General features: G+C 32.8%; 1 protein-coding gene across 3 annotated transcripts in view; it reads right to left on the bottom strand.

Moving 5' to 3' along the window:
* Window positions 1-2,016: 2,016 nt before the first annotated feature.
* The window catches only part of LOC145680851 (uncharacterized), a 29,642-nt gene continuing 18,927 nt past the window's right edge, over window positions 2,017-12,731 (bottom strand). For all 3 annotated transcript variants that reach the window (XM_081751975.1, XM_081751977.1, XM_081751976.1), the window contains exon 3: window positions 2,017-11,447. In XM_081751975.1, coding sequence (XP_081608101.1) covers window positions 9,032-11,447 — 2,416 coding nt within the window. In that variant the 3' untranslated portion in view covers window positions 2,017-9,031. The remainder of the gene's footprint in view (window positions 11,448-12,731) is intronic.

Below are 12,731 nucleotides of genomic sequence, written 5' to 3'. Positions count from 1 at the left end.
GGGGCCACATAGACACTATTTATCGCAATAATAATAATTTTCTATTCCAAATTGTAAAAGTTGACACACTTTTGTTTTGAAGGTGGCTGACTTGTAATTCAACAAAACCTTACCTAATGTAACGTAAAGTAATTTAACAAAATGTAGTACATTTTGGTACTTTTTTCGATTTTCGTGTTGTCCGGCGATACAGTACGAATGCTCACGAACCAACTTAAAACACAAATCATCTTGTGCTACGGTGTCAATAAAAACAATTAATGTCTCAGACAGGAGCGCAACAGAGGGCCTGGGTAGGCACGTCAGTGACGGTAGGTTTACGCATAAAGGAGGCTAGTGAAAAAAAAAAAAACTTCACATGGCAAAGAACATCCCTTGCGTTACTTCTATAATCGCTTTGTACACTATCTTCACATAGTTCTTCATCATGTCTTGCTCATGGATTATAGAGAGCATACTTTGCATTTCATATTTCTATCTTATTATCCATGTGTGAGAGATCACGACATATTTTAATTATGTTTAGAACCCTGTTGTAAAATCAAGTAATATATTTCCCCTTGATGTTACTAATTTATGCCTTCATAAAACGTGATAGCATCTAGGTGGAAGTCCCTGAAAAGTGTTATGCACAGTGGCGGATCTAGAAGGTAAAACCTGGAGGCAATCAGAAAGCAGACTATGATAGTATATCATAAGTTTACTATAATCTTTCAAAAATATATAAATAATAGCTTACATAATTTCTGCCACTCAAAAACTGGAGGCTATCGTTCCCCGGCCCCGGGCTAGAACCGCCAGTGGTTATGCATCTTTACTAGTATGGTGCTCACCAATTGCGTATAGATTTACAATATGCATGCAAACACATATCACAAAACTGTAAGCATTAAAAGGACTGATTAGTTTGACTACAAACAAGATTTAAATGTATTCGGCTTTAAGGAAGGGCAATGCAGGTGGGCTCGGGACGAGTGGGTCCGTATGGTGAAGGAATGGTGGGTGCGCATAACCCAGGCATTCCGCACAAACCATAGTCACTGCAATAAAAGTTTTACTTCTTCCGTAACAAATTTCAGGTACCTCTTAACTTCTGCTTCAGTTTATTTCGGTGTTTGTAGATGATGTGCGTTATTTCACCCATTATTCACAATTCCAGTCTCTGGTACAATCAGTTACGTAGAGTGCTATGTAAATAATCTAAATATGTGGGGATATTACCTGAGAGGTGTGAATACTGGAGAATTCAGGAGGAAAATGAGATGAGTTAAAACGGAATCGTGTATAAGAAAACAATTTTGCATAGTATGTAAATGCATTGTATTTACTCATGACCTGCAACCACAGAAGCATGGGCGGAGTTATGGGGGACACTGCCCCCAACCTTTTTGACAAAAAATAAAAATGCCACCTACCAATACCTCCGAGACCGAACAAAAGGTCTGCCCCCCAACTTTTTTTTTTTAAACTACTTGTTCCACTTCTCTATGAATTAATACGAGAAGAATGATAAATGGTTTTATGAAATTTCAAACGAAGGAAGGAAAAGATTTCTACATCTTGCACATAGACATATAAAAGACCCCTATCCACAAAATGGCTGCCGTGTCATTACTCGTATAATCCATACACACTGCGCCAACCCACCAAGACATCAGACATGTTTTAATAAATTGATTTTTTATATATATATATATATATATATATATATATATACAGGGACTGATCCAGGATATGATCAAGGGAGGGGCTAAACCATATTTTACCGTTTTATCCAATGTAAAGCAGGATTGAAGCCCACTTTATCCAGTGTATACCTGAGCGTCAAGGAGGGGGGAAGCTATAGCCCCCCTTGAATCCGCCACTATATATATATATATATATATATATATATATATATAAGAGTATTTTTCGTCAATAAGTCTCAAAGTCGAATTTGTCCTTAAGTCACAATTAGTTATATTTTTTTACTGGCAGATCAGGAGATCGCTAATAGACGAAAAACAAATGTTTCGTTTTTTAAATCAATTTATATACAAACTCAACAAAGTACAGAATCACTCAGCACAACCAAAATGTTAAATGTGTATTGCACAACAATCCCAATGTCTGCAAGGTATTTTGCAAAAAGCTTACATATACAAAAAACCGACTAGACATGTTATACCAACTCTGTAAAACTTTTCATTAATGTTTCCAAAGTTACATAAAAAAAAGTAAGATTTTACATTTGTACCAACAATGATAAGTTAACCACAAAACTTATATTAAGTATTTTCAGTAGACTGTACATGTTATGAAACAACTTTATAATCAATACAATTATTCTGGATTAGCTGCTTAAAATCATTATTGAATTACAAAATGTACTATGATGTAAAATTCTAATAAAATACATGTAGTGCATTCTGCAACATGATTCAGAGTAAAGTTACTAAATACACTTTAAATAATAATATTTCTTCAGAATATTTGAAACGAACACATTTTAAATAAATTCACACTATTAAATAAATGAATAGTAGTAAATTTTTATTCAAATCCTACAGAAATTTATGATATATTTTATGAAAACAATGTTTCTTGTGTCTTAATATGATAATGGTAATGATGAAATGTCTATATTGTGTTAAGATACGTCACCACATACTTTAATAGCTAGTGAAACTACTTTTAGAAAACGATTATACGATGATTTTCAAAAATTATTGGCCACGTTAATCTTAATAATTCACTGGAATTACGCACATGTAGAATATGTGAGATCCTCTTTTGATAATATTGGACCCAAAATTCTGAGTAAATAATTTTGGTCGCACCAAATAATTGAGATATTAAAGTTTTTATTTTCTGAAATTCGTGATAAGCGATTATTCCGGTTGGCGAAAGGTATACTATAATCACAGACTATCAATCACATTTTACACAAAATGATTATTTTCACAATAGAAACCGCACCGATCGTGTACGGAAACCATAGAGTAAATATGAATACCAAATGATATACCGCCGCTATTTAAAGATTCACATAACAGTGAAATTTACCAATGAGACACTGTAATTTGAAAATATATATTTAAAAAATGATGAAATTTTAATCATTCTTTATGCAACAAGTTCAAAAAGGCGTATGTTAAGTTCTGAAGGCATTTTCATTGTCTCATTTACAAATACTCCTGAAATCTGCCCACGGATCCCGAAAATCGGTAAATGTAATTAGATATTATCCATGACATAATCAATTCAGCTATTTCATAAACTGAAGGGATACGTGAAAACTACAGCCAAGAAATAGTTATGAAATAAAGCAAGTGAAGAACACAGCTGAATGCTTCTATAAACAAAAAAATAAATAAAAATGCAGCAAAACTTTAAACAAAATCAAAAGAAAAAATATGTTAAGTACAGAAAGAACTCAGCATAGGACAGAAAGAGAGAACTTGCTATTTTACTGTTCTGTTTCTCTCGTTTTACTTTTCACTACAGCACCACAAGTTGAATGAAATTATTCAAGCTAACTGCATCATGTTAAAGTCAAAAGAATTAACGCGAAATTTAGGCCATCAATAATTACACCCAAATAACCCACATTAATTACTAATACTGGAATTTATAAAAGTACTTATGTTATCTCTTAACAATTGCTCATCATCATCATCACCACTATCATTAAAGAGGAAAAATACTAAAATTTTATTGTATTTAACTTCATACTGCTCAAAACAACTCGTTACGCAAATAGAATGACAAATTTGAGATTGTAATAACTTTCATGCAAACTATGACACACAATAAAAAGGTATACCTAAGCTATTTTTGCTAAACACTTCATCAGATCGAGACTGAAAGTAAAGAGCATAAAAATAAGTATGAAACGAGAAGTTTAGTATACCTCGTTTAATGTATACGTGATTATTTACTAGTTCCTGTTTGGTAATTAGTTTCGTATATTTTGTATATATAAGCAGTGAGAAATATTTTGCAGTAAGATTATAATAATCCTACTTCTAAGTTCCGATTTCTGAATCATCCTTGCGCTCCCAAGCTTTCGGCTCTCCTCTGGAATCGTGTTCACGGAGGATAAAAGTAGGCGTTTGCTTTTCTCTGATAAGTCTATTCCTTTCTTAGGATCACGCAGGTGGGACTTAGCATACTGTAATGTTAGTCCGTTACTCCATATGATACCTTTTGATGAAAGCGTATTTTCTGTATTCTATTTTTCGCAATAGATAGGTAGAGCGATTATCTGGACGAGTTAGTTAATGGAATCAATCCAATAACATCTGCGCGGGAAGGAGACTTTAACGGTAGCTATCTGTATCCCATTTTCTACTACTGAAGCAAATGTAGTAGTTACATACAGCGCCGTTAGATGGCATCCTCCAGCGATAGACATCTACCCGGACAAAATTGAAACTTTTGGGTGCATAATCCTTTTTAGTGTCTACCAATATTTACACTTCCTTGATAATTTTATTTTTCTTAGTCCAATTGTCATTGCACGAAAGCGTGGAAGTGCAAAACTTATTCAAGAATTAGCACTTGAAGTAAGAAAGACAGTTGTTAAAATTCCTCAGCTTGTTAGCATTCTGTCTGAATATTATACTACATCAATTATCTTTTCGAGTTCTGCGCCATTTCTAATATAAAAACCCAATGAATTGACTATATTCCACACCAAGACTTGTAATTGACATATATGTTTTCCCCCACAATCTCTATTCAGGTTATTTTCTCTCCGACATTTTTATACTTCATTACTTAAAAAGTACACTGTTTCAAAAGAATAATCAATATTATTTCAATGGACGAAGTGAACCAAGGTTATCAGTATTCGCGTATTTGAAATTTAGATTTAACTATTCTACAGGCTTAAACTGAGAACAAATAAGAGAATATTGACAAATAATTGTGAGAACAAAATGTAAAAGATTGCGATATACTATAGACAGCATATAGCTGATTAACTACTTTTAGCCTACTATATTTTAGACGTTTGAGTGCTTGATAGTTTATTTTTGTCAATCTTGCTGCAGTTATTTATTTTTGGTTTAACATTTCTTAAACGCTGCCCGAAATACGCGATTTAAGAAATCTATTGTCAATTGTATTTGTTCTTTACTTCTCCCTTGAATCCACAACGGAACCGCAATTTCGTCTTCGATTCTGAATCAAAACTTTCACAGTTGCTAAACATGCTATGTTACAGTATTATCATTTTAGAAGAAAATATTCAACCACAAAACATGAAAATTTTACGAAAATATGAGTGTAAATGCCGTTCTATTTTCTTCAACATATCATATACCTATAGTTCCCTTAATAAGTTAGCTTCATTCATGTATTATCGTCAGCAGCACACTTGTTTGCAATCGAGTGATTTTATTCATTACATGTACTAGAAAAGGTAAACTCTTGGATTTCTACAAAATAATATGTCGGTATGTTTCACACTATAACAAAACCTGTACAATACCAGACCAAATATTACATACATTAAGTCATGTTAAACACTGCTATCGACCCTAATGTAGATAGCAAACCTATTGTAGTAGTAAACCTAGCAATTTTCAATTTACTTTTTTTTTTTTTTAACGAAAAATATGCGCGTAAGAACAATGTGTATTCCGCAAAATACTTCTCACTGCTTAATTTAAATTTTAAAAAAAAATACAGGTAGATTTGTTTGGTGTTGGTGAAATTAATTCAAGTACCGTAGATACAAACATAATATCAATATGGGAAACTAACATCATATACAAGATATCTGCTATTAAATCAAAACAAACGATGCAACAATCTAAAAAATATAACAATAATAAATAAATATTCAGATTTTTCTTTCTAGACCTTATATACACATATATTATTAAAAAAATTAATACGTCACACACAAAAGAAGCTGAGTGACCACTTTGTAACATTCAACTATAAAATTAGCAGTAAAATATGACTAGTTGTTAGAAGAGAAAACAATAAAAATACCATGAAAAAACCACATGTAAAAAAAGTTCCCTCTTTCATTAAAATATTTGGTTACGTTTAAGACAGATCTTTGGGTGCCGAAATTTAAATTACACATTAAAGCATTGCTATCTTTGCCTGTTAACTTTGGATAAATTCTTATTATTTTTTAAAACAAAAGTCAATGGTAAAGGGGAAATGCTTGTTTTTTTAAAGCCATCTCTTTTTAAACCCCACCTTCCCTTGGTTAAATCTTTGGTTAAACGAAAAAAAAAAATCAAAATCAAAATTCATCATATATATATACAAATATTACAACACACGTTTTCTTATATACAAACAATGTCATGTCACTAAATTGGACTACATAAATACATATAAAAAGTTTTTACATTTCATTTTTGTAGTGTCAGTGTATACGATACTTTGAGAACTTCATCTAAAATAATAGTACTTTCCATTGTGCATTAGACTGACCCAGAGATCAGGGAGATACATCCTCAAATAATCATCGTAAACTATTGCTATTGGCAAGATAAAATCACTTATATTAAACTTGTTGGCACATAATAAAATATCTACTTTGTGTTTTAAGGATCTTTGTATTATCAGGCTTTGGTTTACAAAGGAAGTTTTGTTTATGATCTAAGGCACTTTTTACGATAAGAAAGAAGACACGATACATGAATTCCAATAACAAATCATTTCTATATTAACATTACTATAAAAGATATCGTTGTCAATGGCAAATCAGTGTTATATTAACCTACAGTAATATAAAAATACAAGCTATTTCAGCATTGTTCTTATCTACACTTCTCTAGCGATGATCCACACATACTGATTTCACAATTGATTGTACAACCATTACAAATTCAATAATATTAGATTTACGTGTGCACTGCGTATCAGCAATCAGGTCATCATTCTCCATATCATAGCAATTTCACGCAGAGGTACACTTTCGAATATTTTCTAAATCTTAAAAATAACAACCACATCATATCTAATGAGAAAATCCACAATTATCTTCCTGCATGTGAAAATGTAGAATTATATATATATACCAAAATAAGACCGTTCTAATTCAAAGTAAGTTTTAAATTGTTATCAATATTTAATATTGAATAAATGTAATTTGTATATATATATTACAGAACGGTTTTCTCTACAACAATTAATATTATGCACACTGAAATAACGCTGTAAGTCCTAAAAATAGAAACGATAATGAAACTTCTCTAGATACAACTAGTTTTTTTTGCTTATCCGTAAAACTGAAGGTTTAAAGTTACGAAAGTCTTATTCTGCGGGTATGATATTTATATATATATCGGGTTATCAAACTCGCGTCTATGCTCAGCGGTAGGGCCCGGTAAAAATATGACGATGTAGAAACAGAGAAATTACCACTGTTTGGCGTGCAATAGGGGTAAAGTGTGTCTGTTATGTAACTATTATTCTTAATATGGCAAAATAATCTGTCGCACTATGACCTGCTAAGATTTTAATAAGTCTACACTTTAATTTTAGATATATCCGTCAATCACTAAACCGCGAATATTCATATAAAAGTACGTTATGTTGAACAACTACTGGCGCACATAGCATATAACATCTATCTCAATCTGTGTTGTTCATTACCAATGTATAAAACAAATATTGGTAATCAATAGTCCTACCCTACTGGTAATACAAAATGATACGTTGTATTTTATTGGGCAATATAAAATGACTGTGTTAACGTTAAGAACTTTCGACCATGACATTACATAATTCAACTAAAAATTGCACCATTTGTTTCAAGTTTGTTGAGAAACATAAATATAAATAGGAAAGTTCCTTAAATTTTCAGCATATTAACATTAAATATATTGTCTTAATTTAATAGAATCCAACACTTCACCACATCTTAAGAATGTATTAATACCAATAACTAATTAAATTTCAACTCAAGATCATTTTCAAGTAATTAATATTTCGGGACTTAAAAACACACATGTCTTATGCATTAAAAATTAAATCATACTTTCAGAGCTAATTTACGTCATATAATTATCTTAAAAAAAAAAAAAAAAAAAAAAAAAAAAAAAAAAAAAAAAAACACCGTAATGTAGTAAAATTATTTATACATCGGAATGAATGGTGTTCAACTTCTGTCTATAAATATAGCTAGTCATGAAAAACGAAAATTTCGAACTCCCTATTTCTTGAGTTCGAAATTATTCGAACATTCTTTGTATAATGCTTACCACCTATCGCCGTTTCTGTACAAAAATACACTTTAAAAATAAATTTTCTTTAAAAACATTTAACTACATATTTGGAAAAAATAAATGCATCATGTACATAGATTATATTTGAGAATTTTAGGCACGACATTCAACGAAAATATTCATCTAAAAATATCTTTTTGTTTCTAATTCTAACGGAAAAGGTATGATAATCATTAAGTATAAACTCGTTCCAGTCTGTCTACACATTTTGTAGTAGTCTGCACATGGATTTAAAGCAAAATTTACACTTTTGTTTGTTTTCTTTGAATGTTGTGTTTTGAAATGACTGTTCAGAACTTTAATAGTTGTAAGGTACCTTATCATCCAACACTCAAATTCGTAGTTGCAAAATGCCTTAAATCTTTGTACAGACCTACAGGAAACAGTGAGATTTATTTTCTAAGTTCGAATTGCATTAAAATTAAAATATACTCTAAATTACGTATTTATAACGAAAGTATAACCAAAGCCTGCAATACTCATTTTTTTTTTCTTTCTTTTATAAATGGCACTCCAATTAAAAACTAATGATAATAGTTTCATTGGCAAGATTATCATGAGAGAAATGTTTAAAGCCCTGCTATCACAATCTTCTTGCATGTTCAAATTAAAAACTATAGAAAGTTTCGTCCAATATTAACTGCGAACACAACTGAGCGTAACCTCTATTTTAAAATAATGAGTAGGTTATTAAAATGTAAAATTAATCGATTTTGTCTAATGATATAGGAACACTGTGTTCACTACATTGTATGAAAACAATAAACTTACAATTTGACCATCTCGTGGTTTCACGTTGACGCTTGAGTATTTGAGTCTCCATCAGCATGAGGTGAAGGAGTTAAACTTGTATCAGAACCAGAAATTTCCTGGATATTTCCAGGAAGGTAATCCTTCCAACTGCGAAATAAGTAGCGAGTAAATTTTCGGAGCTGCCGGAACTTGCAATATGTAGCACCTTCTGCAGACTCAAGTTGCTGAGTTTGAATTAAAAAACCTTTTTCCTTAAATGTCTGTTCAAGCTTCTCTCTCATGATAGATTTACGAGTTCTTCTTTTCTTCTTGGGCTTTTTCTCCATGTCGCCTCTTTCACCACTGCTCCCAACACACGCAGGTTTCCAAAGCACACTACTCGCTTGCGAAGAATCACAATCATATTTACTTACACTTTGTTCAGGCGGAATCACGAGCCGAATAGCTTCTTTCTTCTCATGACTTTGAACACAATTCGGATCCTCTTTAATGTCAGTTGATGCACTGGCACCACTGACAGTTATCTTTTCTGAATTCCCACCGCTAGAACTTAATTGTAATGCTTCGCGAGGGAAAAATTCATATCCTCGCATCGACTTATCACCTGTTCCACTATAATACCTGAAATTTCCTCCAGCATCAACCGATAACATTTTTTTCTCTTCCAAAGATGGTTTAGCTCCTCCTGTAAATTTAAATTTACAAATGCTCACTTCCGTTGGGGTCTCTGCTGGAGGAATAAAAATGGCTGAACGTTTACGTTTAATAGGCACAGTACTTTTCTTTTGCGATAGATCTATCTTACCTTCTGCTGGTTTTGGTGCGATATTTGGTAATATTTTAACACCATTTCTCTTATTTGTTTGAGGCTTTGGAAGACTACTCACTGGAAGTACATTTGAGGATGACGTCGCAGGGGCACTACTACTACCACTACTACAAGGTGGTTGTACACCTAAATTGCCAAGCCTCGCAAACTGTTCTGGTACAGGGGATGGCACGGATGTTAATGGCGTTCCTAATTTTTGGTAATAAAGAAAATGAGATTGCAAAGCCATTGGATGTACGAATACACCAGCACTGGGCCAGTATACATAACCTCCTGCAACAGGAGATCCCAAGCCATAAGAAGATCCAGTGCTGCAGTCTGGGGATGATGCTTTACTTTTTGGATTATTTTCACTCTTGTTCACAATTTCCAACTTTGGCACGCTAGGAAACTTTCCCTGAGATTCAGTAACAACCTCTTCCTCTTCTAGATCACTTGACGGTTCGACTTTGATCACAACATTATTTGATTCTACGTTTGTGTCGCTTTTACCTTTTCTCTCTACGTCTCGTATACACAGATTTAACGGTTCTTCCTGTTCTACATTCACGAAATTATTCCAGACACCCTCACTATGAGATGGAGGGCGTTCATGATTTTGTAGATTAGAGAAATACAACAACTGCTTTTCTAGCAAACTACTTTTATCGTCCACTGTGACTTCAGAGAAATTATTAGTATTTGGCATATCCTTTGATTCTTCAACTTTGGTAGCATTTAGTGCCATTTTAATTGAGAGACTAGATGGAAGAGAAGAGATTCGAGTTGTGTCGGAATTGCTGTCTGTGTTGTCTATTCTTTTAGGAAAAACTGTTCCGTAATTCTTGTAAATCAAATGACAGATATCTGCCTTCTTTGGCTTTCTCCCTCGTCTTGGTTTAGAGTCCAATGTGATCTCTCCCATATAGGGCAAATTATTGTACATTTTATCTATGACGCTTGGATCAGGTCCAATATTACAACCATTACTGGAAGACATTATCACAGTAGATCTCTTTTCGTCGGAGCTGCTACTCGTACTACTAGATTGAAAGCTCTTGTTAATAAGCTCTACAGAAGGCACACAAAGTGAACTTTGTAAATACGTTGAACTTAACGGAATACTAAGGGAACTCCCGGTTGTGGAACAAACTGTCCGATCATCACAAACAGAATATTCTGACATCTTACTGACTGGCGGGGAACACGTCTCAGGTGTCTTTTTTGAAGAAACATTTGGTAAGACTGCAGACACGCAGTCGCGTGAACCATCAACGCCTCTTGCATGGAGCATATTTCCAATTGCAAGTTTCCCAATTTCTGTAGTGCAGGTTATGTTTAACGAAGAATCGTTAACAGTGACTTCACTGCCACATTTCTTCTCTTGTAGAAACTGTGCCACTCTCCTAGAACCTTTCCCACCCCTTGGTTTAGGATTTCCAATACTAGAAGAAGCACTCTTTGGATTATCTATACTCGAGTCTTTGTTCCTGAAAATTGATGTAACTGAAGATGTGATGTCTGTGCTTGACGATGATTTCTGAGATGCTGCCTCCTGTGCCATGGCTGCTTCGTAATGATCCAAGTATTCCGGAGGCAAAGCCTGATGATGGAACTTGAGTTTCCACTTTGCCTTCCTTCGCCCTCTAAAATAAAACATGCAGAAAATCACAACTGTTACAAAATCCTTATAACTGTCTAATTAGCGATATATTCCAACAACTTACTCGAAATATACATTTAAAAAAAATGTCTTTAGAAGAGAAAAATTCATTTCAATATTTAATAATAATTACTATTGAACTATGATCGTCAAAAAGTAATCATTTACATCCCGGAAATAAATCTGCATGCTGGAATAACTTGGTATTCTAATCCAATCGAGATTTCACCGTATTTACAAGAAATAACCTTAATACCAATATTTTCAATATATACATAAATAGTTCTGTGATGCTAACATTTTTAAAAATCTGCTTTTGCTACACATGATGCTCCAAAGTAATAATTGCATGTAGGTACTATAAGCACAACGCGTTGATCACTCGTGCAACACCCTATGTGAAATCTTAACATTGAATCGTTTATATCCTGTAATCTCATGGTGTGTAGAAGATACACTTTTGAAAGAAAATTTACTTAAAATGTTATTCTTATGTAATATTTTATCAGGAATTTAGTTAATTAACAGAAACTATGAACCATGCGCAATGATAACTGCTCACGGCACGAATATTTCAGGGAAAAAAATTAAAATTCCGTCTTAATGGTATTCCTAGATTCTTATTGGTCCTTTCCCCCGTTACAGGTGACCCTTGACAACATATTAGTAAGAATAGTGAGAAAACTAAACTAATTATATTCTAATGAAGGAGTATATGGACAACTCCGGAAATGAATTCGCATTCTTTTAATTATAAACCGAACGTACGAACACTCAATGCGAGCACTATTTAAGTGGGAAATATATTTCAGCATAGGAATAATTTAAAGCATATAAACATAAATTGAGATTTATTTATTAAATTACTTCGACGGATAAGTATTAAAAAAATAAAACTGTTACTTTCACCCTTCTGAATTCAGTAATAATAAAGTGCCTCTGAGATCATATGCAATAAAGTAGATCAGGGTTGGCTGGTTTAAACCAAGGTGGTTTAAACCATGGTTTAAACCAAGGTTTAAACCAGCTGGTTTTTTCAAAAAAACCAACTGGTTTAAACCAAAAAACAAAAAATGTTCGTAAAAGTGTAAGTGTTTGTAAAATCTTGATGAACACACATTTGTGGGTTATCACGTTTCACTCCCGTATATTATTCGTATTATATTCAGACCTAAATTCCCTATTCATTACTCAAAAATATTATACTACAAAAGCAACTTTTTTTTAATAAGTTTATAAACGTTTATTTTGTGATTTTTTTGTAGTT

The sequence above is a fragment of the Thermobia domestica genome, chromosome 3 (genome assembly GCF_964235325.1).
Source record: "Thermobia domestica chromosome 3, izTheDome1.hap1.1, whole genome shotgun sequence".
Classification (NCBI taxonomy): Eukaryota; Metazoa; Arthropoda; class Insecta; order Zygentoma; family Lepismatidae; genus Thermobia; species Thermobia domestica.
This window is presented reverse-complemented; position numbering and strand designations above follow the sequence as displayed.